Below are 25557 nucleotides of genomic sequence, written 5' to 3'. Positions count from 1 at the left end.
CTGTCAAGATCTATCCCTAGGAAAGTGTAACATGCCACCTGCAGACAGACAGCAAACGTCCATTGGGCTGCACTTCTCCATCACTAAAATGAAGCGTTTCTTGAAGAATGTGACAGTCCTCACCGTAGATCCAATACTGCCGCTTTATTTTCAAGACAAGAAATGAAACTGAACCTCTTGTCTGGCTTGAGCAGCAGATAGTAATAAATCCCAATGCACCAACACGCCCAGGTTTTGTAAAACATATTTCATATGCGCATCCTGTTTACAGAACCTCTGGAAAAACTCTTTGTTACTCGTGCTCCCCCTGCTGGTCTGCTGGGTTCAGTGCACACCTAAAACGAAATGGATTCCCTCTGATCTGGTTCACAGAGCTCACATCTGCAGCACACACCCTCACAGCAGATCTGGCACTCATCCACCGCTTTGGATTTCCACTGATATCAGCTTGGAAACAGGAATGGGATACGGACTGAGACAGCTGGTTGCAATGAGAAAAATGCTCAGCATTCGAATGAGGGAAACAGTGTTTACAATTTCTATGACATCCCTCCCATTCAAAGATGCACAAGGCACCTTTTCATTTATTTATAATTGGGATTACCTATTTAATCCTTCAGACCCATGAACCCTTTCCTGTTTACTAGATTAAAGTGGTGCAATGAACCCTCAACAATTAGTTGAGATACAGTCTTCTTGGGTCAGTGCAAAGTACCGTATCCTCATTCCAAATCTGTACTGTTAAAACTTACCCATTTCCAGATATTCATAGAAGAGGCCCAGGGCTCCAAACGTCTGCAGATCATGGTCCTGCTCCCAGCGACTATACAAGTTCTCTGGATTACTTCTGGCTTTGCGGCGTCCCCACCAGTTACAAATCCAGCTGCATTTAGAAAGTAAAAGCTCAGAATGAGAAAAGCAGACCAAGCATTCCTTTCTCTAAGCGAACCTCTTGTTTCAATATGCTTTTACAAACACACCTTTCACAAAGAAAAGCAAAAAATCCAAAACTAATTCCTATGCAGTTAATTTGCACGCACTGTTCTTAGCTTCGTCACATGCCAACGTTTGCTCCCACTCCTTTCCTTATAACACAGGAATCACAGTGTAAGAGAACTTACGGTACGATGGCCTCTTGGATATTTCCCCAGATCTGTTTGCCAGCCATGACTATGGTGAGCTGTGTCGTCAATTCAATCAAGCAGCCTGCAGGATCACACTGACAGAGACAGATTGGGGGATTAACAGACATGAATAATGGACATTACCCAGATAAAATACATTCTACTGTTGCATAATTTAAAGAAAGGAGAGAAGGAAAGATCTTAAAATCTCTTAGGATGATAATTAATTCTCACCTGGCCTGCCAGCTAAGATACAGCTTTCAACAAGGCCACTATAGAAAGGCACTAAATGCTCAGCGCGCTTGATAAAGCACATGCTCAAACATAATGATCATAATGAAAGAAAGAGTAACTCAGAGATCCTTCAGACTGGACGCTATGAGGAGGGAGCAGCAGGATCTGGGTGCAGCAGGAGCCCCATTGTCCCAGCCAGGGGAATCTATGGTGCCTGAGCAGCTCTGAGCACCAGGCCAACCCTGACCTAGCAAGCACCTGCATTTTCTGTTCATTTTCCCACATGCAGAAATTTAAATAACTGCTGGTATTTAGTCTCTGTTGTTTGCCAAGAGCACTATCTTCAAAATTTCAGCTCTTTATTGTGGCCTTCTTAAGAGATTAGTAGTCAAGTTGCACTAAGAGATGCCCTATCACTAATCACACTCTATTACTTCTTTGTATTTTGCTTGAAGTTTTTCCTTTACTATTGAGTTCCACGTAACACTTCATTAAACACCACGTTTCATCTCCATACAGACAGCATAATTAGCAATGATGCATGAAAGAAGCAAAGCCTTACAGAGGTGCCTCTTACTAGATAATTTCTGTGAAAATGCAGCTATAAGTTAGCAGGGACACATAAAAACCAGCAGCCATTTCTATTTCTCTTAGCTTTCCCCAGTGTAGAGGTTTACCTTTAAAACATACAGTGAGATCCACTGATATTCCAGGAGAAGTGGGGCCAGGAATAGCACTCAGATTTCTCACCCTTATGGCTGAGAGTCACAACTTTCCACTACCAGGTTTTCCCTGACTACCAACAACAGGAAAAGTACTTGGAACCCCTCTCTACTCCAACCCAAGGTTCCTCTCACTGCAGACCAGACTTGCAGCTGGATATTTGTAACTCCAAAGACCGAAAGGGATGAAGAGTTTAATTACTTTATTATAAATACCACCTTAATCAAGAAATCCTACCTCTTCATTTCGCCAGCGATTAAACATGTATGTGTATGCACCTGGGTAACCCACAAACTTTCCTTTGAAGAAGGCCACATAGAAGCAGGATGAGTAGTAGTTGACAAACTGGAACAGAAACATTTTCATAGTGAGCCTATTCTCATACTCCATGTGAGTTCTGGGAATCTCTGTGAAATGAGAAAACAGTAACTTGATTTTCCTTCATTCTCTTGAGAGGATTCAGTTTCCATAAATACTCATTGCCCACAATGCTCTTATATCCCAAAGGAAATGAACACAAAATCAAAAATACCCTCCAAATTCATTTCAGCAGTTGGAGCTCCTGTTCTGAAGCACCCTGCTCTTAATTTACAAGGCACTGTTCTAAGTAGGCAAACAAGTGGGAATTCATTCTTGAAATGTTTATAGCCTTCTTCATAGCATCTAATATCGTTTATTTTACCTCCAAATCTCTTATCTCAGAAATATCACACCTCAACCAGCATCTAATGGAGTCTTCTAGAGTGTGACAATTCTAATGTTGACGATGGGCAGGATAAGCAACATTTTTGCTTTGCTGCAGTGCTATTTTTGCATGTTCTGCATACATGCAGCTTAAATTGACATCAGCTGAAACCAGACAGGCCCAGTGCCTCTCAAATGAGAAATTCAGAGTGGGGAAGAATGGGGTAGGATACAGGCTGCATGGGGAAGTGTACTTCATAGATGTGTGGACATAGAGCACTAAAGGACATGGTGTAGTGATAGAACTCCATATAGCAGGGGCTGATGGCTGGACTTGATGACTTTGAAGGTCTTTTCCAACCTGATCTTTGTGACAGTTGACATCACTAAGCCTTTGCTTAAAGTTTGCCTATCTCCATAATCACATTTTCATCACGTTTACCTTCTTTTTTTATCACAAAAATTCAAGTTCCTCTTTAGGAACTTGAATGTGGAAAATATGTTGACCTCACCAGCCCTACACTAAAGCCATTTCACATCTGAGTACTTTCAGGGATACAACGTTTATCCAAAAGTAAGATCTGGCTTAGCACTTTTTGAAGAATATAGGAGTGAAGGGAGCTAGAACAGACACTAAACCACACCGCTAAGCCTATGCTGGCTGCATTTCATAGTGCTGCCATGGGAGGGCAGCAGTCCCACAGAAGTAAATGAATTCCCTTAACTGACAACCACAGGCAGTGCTGGCTCGTAAGAAATTAATGCCCCACACTTCTAAGCAGCAAAATAACATAACTGAGCCTTCATGATTGTAATTCATGACTTTTGAGAAAGAAAGACCAACATTTATTGCTTGTTCTGTCTTTTCTTGGTCTAATTGGATGATCTTTTAGGTCTTTTCCAACTGTGGTGATTCTATGATTCTATTGCTCTCTGTAATTTCCTGAAGGGAGGTTGCAGTGAGCTGGGGGTCAGTCTCTTCTTGTGTCATTAGTGACAGGACCAGAGGGAATGCTTTCAAGCTATGGCAGAGGAGATTCAGGCTGGACATTAGGAAATATTATTTCTCAGAAAGGGTGGTCAGGCACTGGAATGGGCTGCCCAGTGAGGTGGTGGAGTCACTGACCATGGGGGTGTTCAAGGAACGACTGGATGTTGTGTTGAGGGACATGGTTTAGTGGGAGCTATTGGTAATAGGTGAATGGTTGGACTGGATGATCTTTTAGGTCTTTTCCAACCTTGGTGGTTCTATGATTCTAACTCAATGCACAATGATTTTTAACTATCGTAATAATGTTCTAATTATGAACTGTGACTGACTCTGTCAGGCTAGTTTTAGTACATGCAAATGCAGCACTATGAGAAAGGAGCTTACAGTAGCTACTGAAATGCAGGGAAAATGTTTAGCATGGCCATGGATACCAAGTGAAGCTACAAACAATAAACAACTCTATTTTAGCTTCTACCTCCAGCCGTTCCTTCTGAGTTCTGTCTTCATTTATGCTGCTTACCCATATCAGTGATCCAGATAGCTATTTTCTCATATATGAAATTCAGTATCATGATGATGACAAAATTGAGGCACGAGGCTGTGACTGAAGTTGCCAGCTGAGGGGTCAGTAATCCACTGATGGGCTGCAGAGTCTGAGTGTTTTCCATGAGGCTTGCGAAGGCAGCATAGACTGCAAGGCGATAGACGATCACAGCTATCATGCTAGCTATGATCAGAGACACCTAAAGAAAGGAGAGATTTCAGACACACAGCTCAGCATAACTATAACACATGCATCTTTTGAAATAAGGTCAGCATCATGCTTTATACTTCAATTCTTTATGAGTTCAGCAGCACCGAAATGCAAAGTACACAAATAATTTGTTATACTAGATACATTAAAACCACTAAAATTACTTTGTTAACAAAAGACAAGCTGAATTGTGCAGAAAGATACAGATTCAGGAATGGAAATGGGTAAGACAAGTTAGGTTATATTGTCCACCCTGAAATTCACTCTACGGATATTTCTATACTTCACAGTAGTGAATAATAATACTTAGTTTATTTACCTTTGCTGCACAATTTTTTAGTATAGCATGTAAGTCAGAGAAGTTACCTCTAATGCTGTAACATCTCTTTAAATAACTAGCTTATTGATGGATTTCCAGTCTCTTTGCCCTCTGAATTGAAATGCATTTTGCATGACAGTAGGAAATCAGCAGGACAGTAACATGTACCAAGCTACCACACTAGTACGTGTTAATACCATAATCAGTGGTGATCAGCAGCTGTGATAGATGTTAACATGATGATTCAAAAAGAGATGCTCACCCAGAACAACACTGTAGTTCCTGAGATGCAGAACCGCACAGCCTGGCTTGTTAGAGGCAAATAAGGCTCCATTTCCTGAAACAGTCAAGCAAGCACAGCATAGTTCACAAATCTATCATTTTATTCTAACTTCAAGCAGCAAACAGAGCTCTCAGCAGCTGTGTGAAAGTAACCACATCCGAGGCAAACTGCTCAGAACCACTCTCTCTCTCTAATGGAGTAGACAGGATAGGATTTTGGATGTGCAGAAAAATAACAATAAAAAACAGGACAGAAGTGGCCACAGCAATTCTAAGAGTAAAGATGGTACCTGGAAATAATGGTTAAACCTTTGCAAAACATCAACCAGTAGCTGAAGGAAAAAGACCAACATGTCCATTGCAGGAAGAGGACAGAACCATTATAGTAATGCTAGGTAAGCTGTTGTAGAGTGCTGAGTTCAGACTGGACTGAATTTTAGGGAATTGATGTCAAGATATCCTAAATCAATCATTGACTTGGATGTACCATGCTTTTCCACACAGCCAGAAAGCATTGTCCCCCACTCCTTCAATTTTGGAATTGAAGAAATGGCTACATTCATTAGTTGCCCATCTCTGCCGCAGCATCAGGCAGCTGGATCTTACCCAAAAGAGTATTCCCACATAGCACAACAACAGCTTCCCATGTTGGTGTAAAGGTCTCTCTTTCTCAACCAATTCTAATTCCTAAAATACCACATTGCATGTATTAAGAAATGCTCATTTAGAAATGAATGCCAGTTGAAAACAATTTAGTAGCAAGTAATCTGAACTTGATAAATCCTCAGGCCAGGCCACTGTGGCATATTTCTACTGCTCTTGGATAAAGAAACCCCAGTTACTACAGGCCAGCACAATATTAAGCACGCCATCAGTGACTATATACTGAACCAACCAGTACCACTATCAATACTCCCATCTCCAATGATTATGAGCTCTTTAATTATGGTAACAGAGGATGTATTAATGGAACTATAAAACCAGAAAAGATACAACAATAGATATCAGGGTGATATCTATCAATGATCCTTGGGGTCCCTTCCAACGCAAGCCGTTCTATGATTCTATGATCTGGTGACTTTACACAGGCTCATAACCTTTCTATACCTATTCATAAATAACATCTATATTCTGTACAAGGGAACGAATGTCTTACACATTCTAGGCAAGTTAAGCAATTTTCTACCTGGGAACAAAATACCGACAATAATGTGGCGCAATGACTGGAAGCCTTCATTATTTATGTAAATAATTATTCTGCTATAATCAGCAAAAGCAGACTTCACTTATGTTCTAGTTAAATTGTTTAGCACTGTGAGGATGATGCCAATACTATTTTAATAGCAAATGAGGTATTAATTAAAGCCAGAAGATGGCTAATTTCTATTTCACTGCACCTAGTACTTGGCATCATGGCCAGGAATAATGAAGAAATGGTTTTGTAGCTGAAGCAAATCTAGTCTTGAGAAGCAAGAAACTCAGTGACCTGTATCTATATCATCTTACCCAGTCTGCAGAATTAATTTATTTGAAGCCACTGCTCAGTATTGCACATAATCTAATATAGTGAAATTATACTACAGTGTGGCCAACCTGCTCAGTTTGCTGTAACTGGGGATTGATAAGGATCACTGCTAAACCCAGCCACACAAAAGCTTCTGAAAATCCACCAAGGTAATAAATTTATGTGTCATAAAATAAAGGATTATGCAGTCATTGAATTTTTATGGCAAATTTTAATGCATAGTTATAAAGCGCAGAATAGTGCAGTATCTTGGTCACAGATAAAAACATATCAAGGTCCAATTTCTATCTCTTGAATGAATTCCAAATAAGTTGCCTGACTTATGAGAGCTGTATGGATGTAGAGAGAACAGCCTTTTCCCTCAGACAGCTACATTAACCCGTGCCATATTTGAGTGCTGCAAGGTGCTTTGTTTCACCAGACCACAGCTTTTGGTCCACACTGTAGATAAGCGCTGCCCACAAGCCAGGCCACTACTTCCCTTTCCTCACACGATTGTGCTTTCCTGCAGCACAGGACCTCAGAGCACACCAAGGCAATGAACTACTTCTGATCTCCCCTCTCTTTCCATGGCAGCAGAACCACAGTTGTTCTGCTGGTTTTTGCTACTGCACAGCTATGGAAGGAAGTGGAGGTTTTGAATTGAAGTGTATACAGGCAGGCAAACTAGCACATAGCACGCAATAGGTAGGCACCTGTTTGCAATGAGCTTAACTAACTTGGCAAAAATTATTGTTTGCTTGAAACTCTTTTCCTGAGCATGCAGAAAGCAATACTTTGGCAGAACTATGCTCAAAATAATAGCTCCTGTCTTCAAAGGTCTCTGTATGAATTCAGTATGCAAGATGCTGGTGTGACAGCAAGAATGTTAACACTGAATGTGTGGAGGGGAAAGGAGAGACAGAAAAACTCACAAGAAATAGATTTAGCATGTGTATTTCCACATAACATTGGAGGTACACCTGAAAAACAAGGCTACTGTTGATGTAACAATGATGTTTCCCAAGCTCTGGCTAAGTTCTGTTGTTCCCTTACTGTACTCATATCTAGGGGAAGTAAGTTACTCATATGCAATTCCAGAGTAAAGAAGACTGATTTAAATACACTTCAAATTAAGGTGATGGATGTTGTACTGGAATGCAACTATCTAAGCCTTAAATGTGTGAAATAATTCCTACCTAAATTAAACGTAAATGATGATTAACTTCCAGTAGGTATTCAGACTATTCAGCATAGTCAAAAAGCATGGTTAATTATATCTCTATTAGATTTCATAGCACGGTCTTCAGCAACCTTTATCTCTGGTGTTCCCCAGCAATGTGTTCGTATATCTGAGGGTAAACCACAGCTAGTTGCACCAGTCTGTCTTTAGGTGAAGACATGTGTGTCTGCATGGGAAACATACAATCCATAAGTGTCTGTATAGGAAACTGTTGATCACAGCCTGAACCTCTGATTAACCATATGAGGCAAGTGACAGGTCAGCTGCAGCAGCATAGGTGAAGTTAATTCAGCTGTACTCCTGGAACGGGTGGAGCTTGACTCCATCTCTCCTAGATCCCATTTAAGAGCTGACCACCACTAAGGCAGCATCTCTTTCTGGAGATTGCTCCTGTGTAGAGTTTCTACAGCAAGCCTTAACTTTGATGAGCATCTCGACTGTGAATCCTTCCTATATAACCTCTGGCTATCCATCTACTTTACCTTTGTATTATTACAACTCTACAGTGTTTCACTGATCTTGACCTAGTGATTAAACACAGAACTCACGCACCAAACTATCTTGCAGCAAGCAACTGAATGTGCATTTGTGTCCACCCAGTCTGTATGTTACCTGAGTCACAGGATTCTTCTTCTTTTGGGTACATTTGGCCTCATACTCTGGCCTCAGCTGGAGTTGTTGCTGTTCCTCTTCAAAATCAACCAAATCCCACTCGTATTTCAATCTTGCTTGCCTCCTCTTCCAGAACTCCAAGAAAAGCGTAACTGTTGAATTTGTTTAAACAGAGATGTGAACAACCTTCTAAAGCAATTAAGCTTGTTTCTGTACTGGCTCCTATTCTTCAGGCTGTTATTTTCTCTCACAATATGACTCATCTATTTTTATTGGCTACCTTTTGAATTTCAGAGCTAAGACTTAAACACAGACTAAGTGCATTTGTTAGTTAATTTAATTAAGAGGATGAAATGAGAAATGCCAGGAAATGGCTATTGGCATGCTTATAATAACCATGCTCAATTACAGCTGTCATTCTTTCTCACATACAAATAATAATACAGAATTAGCAAAAAAAACCAACCCTGTGATAATTCAATTAATTGCTTGTGTATAACTGTGTAACATGTGAACAACTATTACAAGTAAGAAGAGCTGTTTTCAAAGATTACATTCAAGGTCTTTTGTTGCTTTTGGATGGTTATTTGATATGATGGTTATTCAAGAGATAGGGGACGTCCCATGCTTTGTGTGGTGAAAAGGGAGCTTAGCTTGAAGTCTGCTGTTTAATAACATTATATATATATATATATATAGAGAGAGAGAGAGAGAGAGAGAGAGAGAGATTAGAAGGAACTCCTTTCATATGTTAACAGCTATAAAATTATATTACCATAAAATGTTTTAAAAGCCTTCTGTAAACTAATTTAAAATGTAAACCTTTGGTCATCTGATTGCTCTTATTTGAGGTAGAGAGACTCCATAGCTTATACAGCCACAGAAAGGCTTATCTTTTGCAGTTCTAAAGTCTTTCCCTGCTATTTCCTGTATGAGTAATCTATGTTACTCAAAGGCTAGAGCTTAAAACCATAGCAAGTTTAGGAAAACAGCGATACAAAATAACCTCATTCAAAATTAGTTTTTTGAGAAATCTAGATCCTTTGATTACAAATGCATTAGAGCACAGACCTGTGTCTGTTAATGGAAGATTTGCAACCAAATTGAAAACTTAGTTATATCTCATATAGTGTTCCGCCCAGCAGACATTGTATTTAGGGAATGAGAAATAACAACGTTGATATCCTGCATCTGTAAGGATGTACAGACTTCAGGAAAAGGACTTATGTGCAAAATGATCTAATCTTAGAGTCTGAGCTGGTTTCAGTTAGTGTGAGCCCATGCTTACAGGCAGACTCAGAAGATGCATCTATTTCCACATCATCAAAACTCTGTCATACTGTAATGTATAAACTTCACTGGAACAGAATCCAAGTGATTTTCATCCTAACAATGCTGTTAATAATCACTTTTGCACTGGAGGCAGGATATTAAAGACATCAACCCTCTTTCTTCACGCCTCTCTCAACAGTTTGGTCAAGATTTCTCTACTGCTTGGCCTAAAACTTATTAGCAAAAATACTCACCCCATATGCCCATGAAAATGGCAAAAAACAGAGTTGCCACGTTGTCAAACAAATGGGAATACTGCGACAGAACACAGAGAAAACATTTAGTAACAAACCAGTTTTCAGCGTGAACAAACATGAGAAGGGGCTGAAGAAGCAGGTACTGACCTCTGAGGACTCACAGGTGGTGTTTAGTCTCCAGTATTCACAGTCTCGGTCACAAAGAGGACACATGATGATCTCTCCTCCAATTGCAGGATCACAGATCTCTTTGCTGAGAAGAGAAACATTGTACAGTATATGTTTTTATAGCATCTTAAGAGCTGCTACATGAACTGTGTTTCCTCAAAAGCAAAGATGTTGAAGCTTCTTTTGTTCAGAAGCTCAGCATCTGCAGCTTAACAGAGAAGCCAAGGGCAAGTGAATTTTATAATCCTGTGAATACCTCTCCAGAGAAAACTGAACGTATATAGCACTATTCCCCAGTGAATTCTGAACATAACTAGTGCAAGTCTCACAGTGACAGAACAGAACAGATGAGAGCAATTGTATTCTGTGTAGAGATAAATGTAGGCAAAAAGCTAGTTCCTGAGTTCTGATTTGCTACCTTTGGCAGTTTAAACTTAACGTTTTATCAAAGACTTATTTATAAAGCTGAACCCTCTTTTCTGCCCCAACCCAGATCCTGAATATAGTAAAAACTTGAATATAGTAAAACTTGAAGAAAATCCTTGAAGAAACCAATAAGTTTATTTAAAAAGAAAACCCTGGCTTCTGACATAATCAAGTCATCTCTGATGGCAGAACGCTGCTGACCTGTACTGCACTCATGCTTCTAGTAGTCAACAAAAATGATGACCTACATAAAAAGGTCAATAGATACTCCATGAGACAGATTAAAATACAAAAGCGTAACGCAATGATATACACTTGAAACAGTTTTGAGACATGTCAGTGGTATTCTTTAGCTCTTATGTATTGTAGGTACTCTGATATTAAAGCTATTGCCAAATGGCAGTAAAATACTACTTTTCACCTACAAGTTGAGTTTCACATTTCTAGCCCCTGGCAGAGGCAGAAGGGCTTTTGCTTAGATTTTGGTGTACTTTCTGCTGGACTGTAGGAGCTGCTGTCTGATCCCAGTATAGCTGGAGACCTACACCTTTTTGCAAAGGCACCTTTTCACAGAGGGTGGTGACACACTGGAACAGGTTGCCCAAGGAGGCTGCAGATGCCCCATCCCTGGAGGCATTCAAGGCCAGACTGGATGTGGCTCTGGGCAGCCTGGTCAGGCGGTTGGTGACCCTGCACATAGCATGGGGGTTGAAACTAGATTATTATTTCAACTCAGGCCATTCTGTGGTCCTAAAAGTTACCAGTTTTCCTTTGACTGTTCACCACCATTTAAGTCAACGTAGGTCAGTTAAAAACAAAATTGCTGAGTTTATAAGCTCATTACCTGTCTTTCTACATGAACAACGCTTTTGCTTTAGTTAGCTTATACCATTGCAAGCTCAGGAGATTTTGAACATTACACTCACCTGCTCATATTTTCATCCATTGTAAACAAGCCATAAAGAAAACAGATTACGCCAACGACTGCAGCAAGGAATAGCATCTCAGTGTAAAATCCTAGCCAGGCAAAATAGATTCCAATCTTTTCACCATAGTACTTCCTGTGTACAAAAAGAAACAGAAAACCCAACAAATCAATGAAGCAATTTGAATGAATAAAACACACAGCCTCTTTTGACCCCCCTTTCCCCACTCCTGCATCCTTCCCCAAGAGCTCCAGCTTCAACCATTCTCTTCCCCAGAGGACAATGTAAATGAAGATACACTTTTTAATTCTCTATAGAGGCATACGAACAGGCACAATGGTTCTGATCACACAGTTGGAATGTAAAGGTAGTTTATCACAGGAATAGAACTGGTTATGTAGCAGAAGGGCAGCTGCAACCCATAAAGCTGCAACCCAAAAAATTCAGTAATACAGCCATTCTTAAGCTGATATGAGCTGAATCAAAGAAATCTTGGCTAAGGTTAGTTTAACTTCAGGTTTAACACTGAGTAATGACTCAAGCTTCAGAAAATGATTTCATCAACATTTTGAAAGTTTCAAACAATTCTTTAAGAACTGTGGCAGATACTGATTATAAAATGAAAGATACTCTTTACATGCATTCACATCTATCAATCCCAGGAGTGCTGGCTAGACTGGATAAGGCTTTATTTACAGAACAGCATTTTCTCAGTTGCTACTTAAAATGCTACTATGTTCTCCAAGGACTCAGGGCCCTCTGATTCTCTGTCTGATTCTCACCAGGTCTTCATCCAATAAAAATATCCCAGCAAGAAAAAAATACAAATCTTTAAGCATATTATATTCAACTGGCTTTCACTGTAATATCAAGGAGACAGTATTTTACCTGATGAGATCCAATGGCTGCTCTTTGTAGAACCGCAAGAAACGGGCCCACTCCATGTACAGCGTGTATCTCTCATTGTCACAGTTTGGATCACTTGCTTTTTTCCAGTACTGGCACTGTGAGCAAATCAGAGGAAAGGCAAAACAGCTCATCGACAGACTCAAACACTAAATTGAAAGAATTGAGCATTAATAATGACACACATGTCTTAATAGGCAGTTAAAATAACTTGCAAATCACTCAACCACGCTCTCCATCAGCACTTTAAGTACAGACTTCTTCATATATGCATGTTCTAAACACCATTTCATTCCCAACTTACATCCTTTCCTCTGTGCTCAGAAGCAGTCTCTCATTATAAATCCCACAGCTGCAAGCATTTCACTGAGAGCTGTATAGCCAAAGAATCTAAGCCAGAGCTGCCCCCTGCCCCTTGTCATTACACTGGCATGTACTCAGTGCTGCGGTTTATTGAAGTTGAATGGCACAAAATGAAGTTCTGACTAATTTACTCTAGTAATGTTCATCACATATAAAAAAGATATTCATAGCACTGCTCCTTAATGTTTTTTGGTGTTCCCAACAGCAGGAGGTACTTTATAACAGCAGTACAGCCTAGAGTCTCATCAGCTACACCCCCTCCGTATAAACTTACATTTATCTTTCTAACATATTACCACAATCTGTATCATAAACATTACAGGAATATACTATGGAATAAATTTCCTAGAAATTATGTGACTGACTTTTTAAAGTAGACCCCAGAAACTCATCAGTGGGAAGAAACCTCTCAAAACATAAAAGGCCAGCAATAAGACTGGCAGATATTTCTTGTGTACTGCAAAACAGAATCAATTACTGGGACTAACTGAAAGGGTCTGGGCACATTCTCGTTTCTGCTGCAAACAGCAGTGTCACAGTAGGTGAAAGATAAAGCACTGACAAATACTCAAGAGAACAGAATGCTAAAATACTTACATCGTGAAGAGGGTAAGCAGCTGAATAGGTGCCATTATTCAGCAGTCTTTTAATCCCAAACTTCTTCTTCCCTTCTTCTGTTCCATACGGACAACGTGTAAGTATATAATTAACCTGAGATTCAAACACATGAATTTCAGTCTTTTCCCACTTTAAGGCCGCTTAACAGAATTCTATTGGCTGTGCACTGTGTGTAATCTGCAAGATTAAATCTGTAACATGTGAAGGAAAAAGTAGTTCTTTGGAAGGCCCTACCCTGCATGACCTGCCTGGAGAAGTACAGAAGAGCCACTCTTAAATACATTAATCCAGCATTCTAAGAAAGTTGTGCAGACATGTAGCCTTCCTTGTATTTACCCACAGGCACAACAGGTCACATTCTCCTTCCTTGAACATGTATTCCTACAGTCAGTGTAAATTAACATGTAAATGACAGTGGACAGAAGTCGTATACGTACTATTCTGTTTCTCATAGACGGCGAGAAGAAAGTGCTTTCATCATTAATGAGGTACAGCTCCTGCTTGTCCTTGCTGAATGGTGCAGTGAAATAATCCGGCTCTGGATGCATCACTTTCTCAGGCAGCCTGAACGGTGTAAGCATGCAGTCCAGGGGGTTCTCCACCGTTGAGGGAATGTCATTTTCCCTGATGGGAACTTTAATGTTCAGCACTTCTGCATATGTGATCAGAACCTCCCATGGGGCATGGATCTTCACAAAGTAAATTTTGCCATCTTCAGATTCCTGTCCCATAGAAGTTAAAGCTGACATCAGAATTACTGCGTTTTACTGTGAATGGCTGACTGTTACTGCAGTTAATCTTTGCACCATTAAATGCTTTTCAGACTACATTCACCTTGCACTGCAAGGCCTAGTCATGCTCACTGCGTGCTGAGGGCATTGGAAATGTGAGGGTTCACTGTTCAGTGCTGCCACTTGGCAGCCCAGCTGCCCTGCAGGGTGCTTTGCTTCCTGGAGGAGCAGTTCTTATACAGCAAAGCAAATCAACACTATCAAGAGCTACAACATCCATTACAGCCCTGCAGCTATGATAAGGAATAATCTCATTGTGAGGCGTCACGTGAGTCCTTGCAGCACGTCACGTATGTGCACATAGAAGAAAGCAGCCATTGGATAATATAACATATTGCTCCATCAATCTCCATCTAAGGCCGTAGAGCCTGGATTTCATCACGGGTTATTTTGCCTCACCCAGTCTCTTGGCAGAAAGAAAAATCCAAAAACATGCTGACTGTAGAATTGGCATCTTATGCTCTTCAAACTTAAAACCTAAACAGTAACACTGATCAAATATCCTGGAGTCTGTCCTCATTTGAACTGCCACACCCAGTGAGCAGATGTTAATCTATTCACTGTGTCCCAGGTATGTTGCTAACTGGTGAGATTACATCTATTTGTGAGCATACTTCCCCTACACACAGTTTTAGGCTAGTTTGGAACCCATTTCTTTTTGTTATGAATTCAAAAACAATCACTTCTTCCTGAAACATAATGACTTTCTTTGCACAATCCTTAGGAACATGCCTGGAAAAATAATTCCACTAGACAAATATAGCTAGACATAACAAGGCATCAAAGTGCTATATGCTAAGGACTTATCTGTAGGTCTATTTGTTTAGTACCAGTTTTTCTCAAGTTGCTTTTTCTCCTTCTCCTACCTTCTTGTCTTCTGTTTCTAGTTCCAAACCGGCCTTTTGCAGATTGCTCTCAAATTCTTTTCTTCTTTCCTGAAGAGAAATAAACATGTTTTATTTGCTGGCCTCACAATGGCTCCTAATCCACTGGCTAGGAACAGGCTTGTACACCATGCTGTCCAGTTAAGAGGACAAGCGAGCGAAATCTTGAGCATTTCTGAATTGGTGCAAGTGGAAAAACTAGATAAGGAAAATTTTGGAAGCATTCACGTTAGGGTTAATGTTATCTGTTAATGTTCACAGTGTCCCCAGCTTAATAACCCTGCCTGATCTAAATGTTCAGGTACAAACTGCAGACAATTCCACATGTTTCATAAAACAGCTTAGCTATACAGACAGATAAGGCTACAAAATCATCGTGTGAGAGCCCAGAAGTGCTTTGCCTGTGTCAAGTCAGCATGGACTTCAGGTAGAGATAAGTAGCTGTGCCTGTGGCAGTATGAGACAGGCAGGGAGGTATCCTGCTTGAGCCTTGTACTTCTGCCAGTAATTGGAGGCAGTGTCTTCAGGCAAAAACATTTTCCTCCTCTCCTTCTCCGCTGTTTTTGCTCCTATGGAGAGACTGAATTAATTTCCCTTTAATTGCATAAGATCTCCTGAAGAAGTGCCAGAATAACCATAAGCTACACTAAATATCGAGCCCTGGCCTCATTAGAAAGCACCAGATGGACAACCAGTTGATTTCTTGCTAAAACTTGCAATGATGGGTCACGAGTTCTCTACCGGAGAGAAATATCTCTTACGTGATGTTTTTTAAACACACACATAATGAAGGAAAAAAAAATAGCTAGCACAGTTTCCAGCCAATTCCCTATTACTGTTTCTGTGAGGAGTAGGCTGCCCTATTTACATTTGAGTTTGCATAAAGTACTCACATCTGTGAAAGCAGACAGAAGAACAGCTCTCAGATCTATGCTAATACGCATTGATACATTTAATATGTTACCAGCAAGGCTCTACCTTATCTCTAACATCTCATTTTGCCAAATATATTTAGTCATTAAATTAGACACTAGATAACCTAGCAAATAGGGTGAGCTTCATATCCAAAGAGATGCACTGTTCTGGATGCCATTTTCCTCCAACAAAGCACACTGCCTGTGTTCTTTCCTTGGCAAACCCTAGAGGAGATCCAAGTGAGCCAGCTCAAGGCCTCTGCCACCAGAGATGCTCTCACACAGCTCCTCCTTAATCTGTGCAGCTTAATCACTGGCAGAGCTAAAGGACACAGCCCTGTCTGACTTTCCTTCTCTTACTCTAGATGCAGCAGGATAAATTGAAATGCCCTAATAGAAATTTTACCACCTTGCTCTCTTCTCATGTGCCACCTTCCCTGAAACACTTGTGAATGTACTCCCCAGCCACCTGAAACAACCATCTTTCAAAGGAAACCAATCAGCTGGAAAAACAAACAAAACAGAACATTCTCCTCCTTTCTAGCCAAACACTCTATTTCCTCTTATTGTTAGCAGAGGCTTAAACTGGACTAAAAGTGCCCTTGTCTCAGTGCCATTTTTGTGTGTGTGTTCTAATATATACGTATAATAATCTCATGTTCACTACCTTAGCCATAAAAAGTTACACTTTTAGAGCACACATTTGGGCTTCCACTTCAGATCCTGCCCTGCTATTCCAGAGGGACACAAACAGCCCTGTGGGATTAACAGTGATGGCGGTACAATCCCCTTCCTTACATTTGGTTTAAGCACAGTTCTTAGATGTCTCAGTAGCATCAGTAAAAGACAGAAACCCTATTTTCTGAGACAACTGTGGCCTATATAGGGTAGGGAGCAATCTAGCACTCACCTCTCCAAGCACAGCAGTGGCTTGGGCTTGTGCAGGGTAATCTTACCTCCTACGTGTCTGAGCTCAACAAACTGTCCTGATAAGATTAACAAAGCAAGAGCCGAAGTCCAACAGCACTAAAATACCCAATGCAGATGCTGCACTGTATGATTATCTACCCAAGGTGCATAGAAAAACTTATTACAGATCTGTTCCTTGGCAACAGAAGAATAAAACCATTCAGTTTTCCAACATATTCCTTAATCAAACCCTTGCCTTCCTCACTCTCTTCACTTTTCCCTTTCTATCAGGCAGGGAGCACCAACCTTACAAATAACCATCATGCCCAGGTCCTACGTGAATCATTGGTTAGATGAGTTTTTGGAACATTATTTATTTTTCCCATATTCCCATACACTGTATAGATTGATAAAATACTTCTGACTCTGCTAGAGGCTTTAAGGCAAATTTAAAATAGATTTCAAGCTGGACAGTTTCTGAAAACACCAAACTATGGTGTTTGTTCTGCAGGAAACTAAGGGGGAAGATGAACTTGCATCTGTACCAGGGCCATGTTGAAACACACAAAGGAGTAATTCACCCTCCTCTTAGAAATGCAGAATAAAGCTGTTTCCTTGAGACAAGGAAAGAGAAAAACAGTTCTGACAAAGGGTTCTGTTTCAGACCCTTTGAATATGAACATTTGAAAATGAACATTTGTATTCTTAGCTGTTGCATTCTGATGCATCACTGTGCTGCAGTAAGATAAACTGTGCCATTGCCAGCACAGGATCTCAACCAAATTCCACAACCTGTGCTACATCAATGTTTAAACAACGACAGCACAGTACACCTGAGCACAAAAGTCTGCATTCTTTTAATGGCATGTTCATTGTATAAAGGTCTTTGCTGGATGTAAATATAGAATCATAGAATCACAAGGTTGGAAAGGACCTACAAGATCATGTAGTCCAAACGTCCTCCCTTTACCATGCCTACAGCAAAACAGTAAACCATATCTCCTAGCTCCTCATCCAGACACCTCTTGAACACTGCCAGGGATGGCAACTCCACCACTTTCCTCGGCAGCCATTCCAGTGCCTGACCACTCTCTGAGTGAAAAAGTTCCTTCTTATGTCCAGTCTAAACCTCATCTGATACAACCTGAGGCCTTGGGTCCTGTTTGTTGCCTGGGAGAAGAGGCCAAGCCCCCCTTATCACAACCTCCCTAGGGTACATTTGTTTTCTCCACAGATTCCTAAGGACCATATGGAAGCCAATGTGCCCTACCAGTGACACGTGCAGAGCTGACCTGCACAGATACAAACCACAGGTCTTCTTTTAAGGCGTTTCCAACTCTTGTGGCAAGAGACATACAAAATTAAATCCCACAAAACTTGAAGTTGTTCTGCAATTTCGCAAGACAGAGGCTTCTTCCTATCAAATGCATCTTTACCTCAAAGAGGAACTATAAAATTAGCTGCTAGTTTTCATGTGTTTGGTTTTTTTTCCTTTCCATGTGAATCCTTCAGTAAATAATGACACATTGGCTAAGATTCCTGCCACCTGCTAACGAGCAATAAGAGGGAAAATGCTGCAGCAACAAGGAGTAACTAGACTGAGTGACTGGCTCATTTTCCTTCCAGCTTTAGGTATTGCCTAAATAGTCCTCGCTTCTTCCCGCATGCTATTTGAACATGACTAATGGAAAAGGTTTATTTTAAGGGTTGCTTTCACTTATTTTACACTGATATGTATTTCCCCTTTCTACACTGACTGGTCTTCAGTCTTTTAAACATGCATTTTACTTTATGGTAGAGAAAGGAATCTAGCTAGGATTATGGCCTGACAAAGAAGCAAGGTAGGTTTGATAAAGCATGCCTTTGTAAGAACCTACAGTGCCACAGGAAATGTTGCCATTCAGGCAATTAGATCTTGCTGGGAAGCCCAAGGATGATCACCGATTGACATTTCAGAGGGAGCCCCTGCTTGCTTGTTCCAGTTATAGCATACTTTGTTCCACAGGAGGTTCCTTAGCAAAGTCACATTAAGCGTTTTACTAGAACAGCGAGAACATTAATGTAGAGAGCAAATCAAATCTAAGCAAAAGCTCAGAGGGGAAATGCTGTGCTTGTTCAGTAACAAAAAAGTCCTAAGTCTTAAAAGGAGAATTGCATTGATTCTTGCATGGATTCTAACCTAGCTCTCTTACTGCTAAATCAAGATGACAAATCAAAACACTGCCCATTTATATAAAAGAATATACATTATTGCTACCAACTAACTTGGATAATACCTTATTTAGAAGAAAATTCCTTCATTAACACTATACAGACAGGCTCAGTAAGGCCTCACCTACTTCTAAGATTATTAAAAGAAGAAAGCAAAAGTCATTTGGCATTAAACTGACTGTATAATATATTGAATGACTCAAACAGCTAAGTGATCAATACAGTAAATGAAGTCCCCCGAAATCCAATAAGATTGATTCTTAGCACACAACAGTACATCACACAAATTTCTGTACACGGAATGGCATTTTACACATTTAAGAGATCTTTTTACGAAGTTCAGTTCCAGCTGAATGCAGTGATTTGAAAGGCTTAGCAACTGATATTCAGGTTACTATAGATAATCGATGAAACCTCAAGAAAGCAAACTTACCAACTTCTTTTCCCATTCTTTATTAAGATCATCCACATAGGAGAGAACAAAATCAATCCTCCTGACACCATCCCTGAAGAATATTGAATCTTTGCTTTCATGCCTTTTATCGATCTGCGGAAGATATGGGCACATGATTAAGAACCAAGTATTTCTGTTGCTCTAAAATAACAGAAGGCAGAGCAGATTCCTTAAAGTTGCCAGGGTTTTTCAGTCTCTTCATAGCTGAAGGCAAGTTTTAACAAGGCTTATATGCAGCTGCAATCATTTTTACATTAACTGACTATAACCACAAACGTCACGTGTAAACAACTGGTATATAAAGATTAAATATAATACATGCTAGTGTAGCAATGCCTGTGAACAATGATATCATTTCTTCTTACACGCTTTTTAGAACGTGTCACAAATGATCAGGACAAGCAGTATGAGTTTTTCTGCAGTTAGTAGGAACACCACTCTGCACCAAAGCATTGGAGGACACAGCTCATCAACTCGAAGCAGGCAGCAAGAAGTAAAACTCATACATCTCTTCCTATGCAACAAGAGTCACTAGGGCCAGCCACCACAGAGAAGTATGTCTCAGGAATGATCATGTACAAACTGGTACACGAATATTACCGTGAATTAGTGGTAGTATTTCAAAATTGTACATTTACTTCCCTGAAGAAAAAAGCTTTATATATATATATATATATATATATTTATATATATATATATTTATATGTATATATATATATATATATATATATATATATATGTATATATGTATATATATGTATATATATGTATATATAAAATGAATAAAACATTAATACAAGAGGGAAATTAATACTCTGATTGTACTACCGAGGCTCATGTTTTCATTTATCAGCATATACAATACAATTGATCTTATCCACTAATAGGCTAGAACAATTAATGTTCATAAAATTAAGATAATTATCTCCTCCCGTTATCAAAGTTAATATTAGGTAATATTATTTATTATTGCATCAACATCCGGGTCTACCAAATTGCCTAAAGGACTCCCTGTCCATATGGCAAGGGGCTCTTTATAGCAGATAAACTCAGGCCTAAATTTAATTCCTTGCTAAGTTGGTTTGCTTTGGTTACTTTCATTTAATGACACAATCGACACATTGGCATGCAGTTACACAGAACCCAGGTGGGTTTTCATTTTAGTAGAGCAGGAACAAAAAAGAGTAACTCAGAGGGATACGTCTCTCTCCTTATACCGTACAGAGATGTATGTGAAAAAAGGCTCTGAAAAAGCACAAAATATTTGCAATGGTGAACCTCACTCCCAGTTAACAGAAGACACCACACAGTGAAGCATGTTATTATTGCAGCCATCCAAGGCACTTGCAATATCATTCATCACTGTTTTACCCTTAGTCGTCGCTTCAGGAACAGATTATATCTCCTTCCACTCTGCTGGAATAACCAACAAGTAGTTAGTTAGCGTGCCATCCCTTCTCTAAGTACCAAAGGGAGATGCTTCCAGCAGCACCCCACTCAGTGTAAGTGAGCAGTGCTTAACAAAGCCAAAAAATATCAGCAAAAGCAATGACCATCCACAGACAGCATGACTGTGCTTTTTATTAAAGGGAAAAGCGTCCTGGCATTCTGATAATAAACCTGGGTTTTCAATCAGCTCTGAGAACACTAATTACCATTATTTGGATACTTCACTGTAGTTTAGAAGAACAGCAGAAAGGCTCCTTTGAATGTAATGCAAAGATGACAACATGAAATCAGAAACAAGCACTAGGTAATGAATTGGGCGTGCACAGTACCATTACACCCATGTTATGCTGGATCAGCTGAAATGTAAAAAGGAAAATAGCTGCCACATCATCCCAGAGCTGAAAAGGCTATGAGCATAACATCCATGTATTCCAGGAAACATGATTATGTTCAAATATGCTCAGGTTTGAAAAATAAATGCAATCCCTGTGTTTCATGCTGTACATCCTTACGCCCCTTCACCACCTACACTGGTGCTTCCAAATGTAGCACGCAATCAGGTAAAATTCAGATGTCTGAATCAATAATCATGGAATCCAACGAGAGGAAGGAAACAGGATTCTCTCTTTTTGTTCAGCTCTTACAGTTCTGTTTGTAAAAAAAACAAAACAAAAAACCTGCATAATTTGCAACTGTTAAGTGTTAACCTGATTAACACATAAAACCACACTGAAATCTACACAGTACTGTAATTATTCAGTGTTACAGTTAGCTGAACCCTGAGCTGCACTCTAGCAACATCTAATCTCAGGAATTAACCTATGAACCAGGCTACCTCGATCACCAGTCTAAAAAGGTGTGGCATCAATCTGCCTGAGGCTAACGAGGCCCTTCAGAGGGCTCTAGATAAGCTGGATCGCTGGCCCGAGGTGAATGAGATGAGGCTCAACAAGGCCAAGTGCCTGGTCCTGCACTTTAGCCACAATAGCTCCATGCAGCGTTATAGGCTTGGGAAAGAATGGCTGGATGACTGTGAAGAGGAAAGGGACCTGGGGGTGTTGGTCAATGCTCAGCTGAACACAAGCCCACAGTGTGCCCAGGTGGTTAAGAAGGCCAATGGCATCCTGGCCTGCATTAGAAATAGTGTGGCCAGCAGGAGCAGAGAAGTGATCATCCCTCTGTATTCAGCTCTGGTGAGGCTGCACCTCAAGTATTGTGTTCAGATTTGGGCTCCTCACTACAAGAAAGACATGGAGGCCATGGAGTGTGTTCAGAGAAGGGCAACAAGACTGGGAAGGGTTCTGGAGCACAAGTCTTATGAGGAGCAGCTGAGGGAGCTGGGATTGTTCAGCCTACCACTAGATCATTCCACACAACTGAGGTACTATTTTATCTTCAGTGCCATCCCAGTCTGCTTATTCTCCATGATATGTCAAAATCCTGCTCAGTCACTAACAGTCTCAAGCAGCAATTTAAGAAGATGCAATAGTCACTCTGGGATCCACTTTGCAAAGAACACTTCTCAACATTCCCCTGTGCATAAATTTATTCATCATGAATAATGACAGGTGTACTCATAAAACCCATAAATTATTCCTTCGCCAATGTGCTACATTTGAATTTCACAGGAAGAACAAGATGGGTCTTGCATATTCATGCTTTTCTGCACCTAAATGTACACTTATGGGGCTAAAACACCTGAAATGGCAATCACTTTCATTGGTTGTATTTGTGAACTGTGCAAAGCTATGGATTACATTTTACTTCTTCATGGGTCTTCTCAGAACTGCATTCAAAATAACTCATCACAGATAAGCTACAGTTATTAAATTATACCTCACAGCATAGCAGATGGTCTTTGATGGGCTTCTCCTGTAATACAAGTAACCAAATTAAAACTTCCCAGCACACTACTGACAGGCTGCAAGCAGAAGCTTCTGAATAACTAAATGATACCCAATGAGGAATTACAGAGGACATGGAGCCAAGCCATGGTGAAAGTATGGTGAAAGGCACAAGTTGCAACAAGGATAATTCCTGCTGGATTTGAGGGAGTGGCTGAGCAGAAACAGGTCCAACAGGTTGCCCAAACAGACTGCGTCATCTCCATCCTTTGGATCCACAGCTTTTCTGACTGAGCAACCACAGCTGGGGGTTGGAGCTACATACCTTTATAGTCTGTTCCAACCCAGCCATTCTATGGTTCTAACCTTATCCATGTCTGAAGATAGTCTGGCCTTGAGGAGGAGACCTCCAGTGCTCATCTCCAACCCAAGTCACCACACAACTCCATGAAGCAATGTGACAGTGCTCAGCATGCACCAGTGCTTCCAGAAGATGAATAAAGCAGATTTACAAGGACTACTCATTGTCCTGAAGTCATTTCTCAATTTTCCCAGCCTCACCATCTCTCTAAAAGCAAAATGACTTAATAGCATCCGGGCAGATGAGCTGAACACACTAACATCCTGCCTAAATTTTCTTTTCATCAAACTACAAGATAACTGGGCACATATGAACTATACCAATCATCATACTTGATCTTGTGATTGTTAGTTTGTCTAGACACCTGCCTGGTGTCAGAGCACACAACTTTGCTTAACCACACAGTAATCTCAGTAAACAGACTGCCACCCCGTATGAGATGAACTGCAGCACTGCAACAGGAGCTCCTGACTCACAGGGGAGACTGAAACGTCAGCGTGGAAATAAACAAATCTCAGCTCAATACAAAGCAAAGCTGTCAAATAGCAGAATGACTCCTGCCCCAACAGATTTAGATGAAGTGTGTAAATGCCAGCCAGCGGTCGTACTCTAAACTGAGCTCCCTTCAAACTTTCTCACATACTAACCACTCTCCAAGCACTCCAGGAGCAGGCCAGGCCTCCTCCTCCTGCAGGGGTTCAGATACACTCTGCCAAGTCCAAAGCAAACAAGACAGTCACCACTAAGAGCAGGGGAGAGCAGGCGGCTGGAAGTGCTGGCAACCACTGGGAGCCTTAATAAAGTACCTCAGAGAACCAGCTCTGGGCTGAAGCTGAGTGACACAAGGCTGTAGTAAATGTTTCCTTAGCCTTACTGACTCACCTGAACAGGCATCCAGCATTGCTTAATGCAGTCTGCATTTCCTCAGTGCTCCATTACAGTAGCGGAAAAGCAAATCTATTCTTCAGGTGCCGTTATACCAGGCACAGATGATTCAGTCCTGTTTATTTTCTTTTGATTCAGAGGGATTTCTATTTCTGGTTACTCACAAAACAAAGTCAAGTTGTTACATGCTGCTAGGGACAACTCTCTATTATGTCATGAAGTTTCCTCCAAACACACCTTGCTACTCAGTGTTTTAGCCCTCTCCATGTCTGGACTTGACAAATAGAAAAACTCTGCCTAGAGCAATGCTTTTCAGAGTAAAATATAGACAGAAAACTTGAGCTATCTCAGAGGCCCATGCTATTAAATACAGCTCCCAAATACAGCTCTTCCTCCCTCCAGAGCTTCACATGTCACAAAGGTCTCTCTCTGCAGCACTAGGACTTGGAGGTTCAGAGGTCAGTCTCCTTCATCGCCTTCTAGTTTGTGTATCTCAAAGACTGCTTAGAGCTGTCATTTCAGTAATTAAAGTGGTAATGAGCACTAATCCAAGATGCAGAATCTCAATATTATCTACAGCAGTTACACTACAATGAAGAATCCCCAGCTATGAGTAATGCTAAATTGCATCAGTAACAGCATCCCCATCAGCACAGCTAAGAATTGCATAACCATAGTCCTACATTATCAGGTAGGAAAAGTTCTGAGATTACAAGGAAAAAAAATGCAGTACTTCATTTTATTTCTTGCAAGATAGTTTATAAAGCAAATATTTGTCTATTGCGTACTTCAGATAGTCATGCACCAATCAGTTTTTATTGTACACACAGTAACAAACCAGAATGACTGCATTATAAAGCAATTAATCCATTTATACACTAACAATCCATTGCAGAAAAACAACCAAACAACACCACAACAGAATATAAAAAAACCAACAAAATTAGGGGTTGAAAAATGAACCACAGTGCAAGAAAAACCTCGAGATGTGAATGAGCAAGAAAAACCCAGCAGCTTAAAAGCAGAATGAACACTCTCACTCTGATTGCAAATTTGAATGCAATGTGTGTGTAACTTCCCCTCCTCAAGGAACGAGACCCGTTGACAGGTGATGTGCTGACTGAAGTTCTGCTGAGTCAAATGTAATCACTCAATGAAACGCAATTTTGAAAAGCAAAAAGCCTATGTAAATGCATTTACATAACAATTGCAAATCCACAGTGCAAGGAAAAAGCAAAAAAGCAAACTCCTCCATAGTTCATGCACACTAAACTCAGCCACTGTTACACCAGAGACCACTTTGTATGAGGTTCACTTCAATATTCTTCCTTAGAGCAACCCAGGTAACTGAAGCACTTACCTACTTCCAGAGAGAGCATTTACAACTCTCTGCAGCCCCATTTCGAGTTACGCTTCATGCAAAGCACAAAGCTGCATCAGAAGCTATAA

At 40.4% G+C, this 25557-nt stretch overlaps 1 protein-coding gene across 14 annotated transcripts in view; it reads right to left on the bottom strand.

Annotated features, from left to right (window-relative positions):
• ANO5 (anoctamin 5) overlaps positions 1-25557 on the bottom strand; it is a 47165-nt gene that overhangs the window by 5646 nt on the left and 15962 nt on the right. For 5 of the 14 annotated variants that reach the window (XM_032444919.2, XM_085549868.1, XM_085549867.1 and 2 more), the window contains 14 exons: positions 19549-19662; positions 15064-15132; positions 13844-14128; positions 13386-13499; positions 12408-12523; positions 11520-11654; positions 10147-10252; positions 9997-10057; positions 8471-8622; positions 5092-5166; positions 4277-4499; positions 2319-2488; positions 1122-1219; positions 753-883 (listed from right to left, as the gene is read on the bottom strand). In XM_032444919.2, the coding sequence (XP_032300810.1) occupies positions 753-883; positions 1122-1219; positions 2319-2488; positions 4277-4499; positions 5092-5166; positions 8471-8622; positions 9997-10057; positions 10147-10252; positions 11520-11654; positions 12408-12523; positions 13386-13499; positions 13844-14128; positions 15064-15132; positions 19549-19662 (1849 nt within the window). Of the gene's footprint in view, positions 1-752; positions 884-1121; positions 1220-2318; positions 2489-4276; positions 4500-5091; positions 5167-8470; positions 8623-9996; positions 10058-10146; positions 10253-11519; positions 11655-12407; positions 12575-13385; positions 13500-13843; positions 14129-15063; positions 15133-19548; positions 19663-20940; positions 21002-25557 lie in introns of all 14 variants that reach the window. The other 9 variants (XM_015863398.3, XM_015863400.3, XM_085549865.1 and 6 more) reach the window with 4 other exon arrangements.

Source organism: Coturnix japonica, chromosome 5 (assembly GCF_054131305.1).
Source record: "Coturnix japonica strain WE chromosome 5, WE-NBRP24, whole genome shotgun sequence".
In the NCBI taxonomy this organism is placed as follows: Eukaryota; Metazoa; Chordata; class Aves; order Galliformes; family Phasianidae; genus Coturnix; species Coturnix japonica.
The sequence above is the reverse complement of the archived record's forward strand: the minus strand, read 5'-3'. Positions and strand labels throughout refer to the sequence as shown.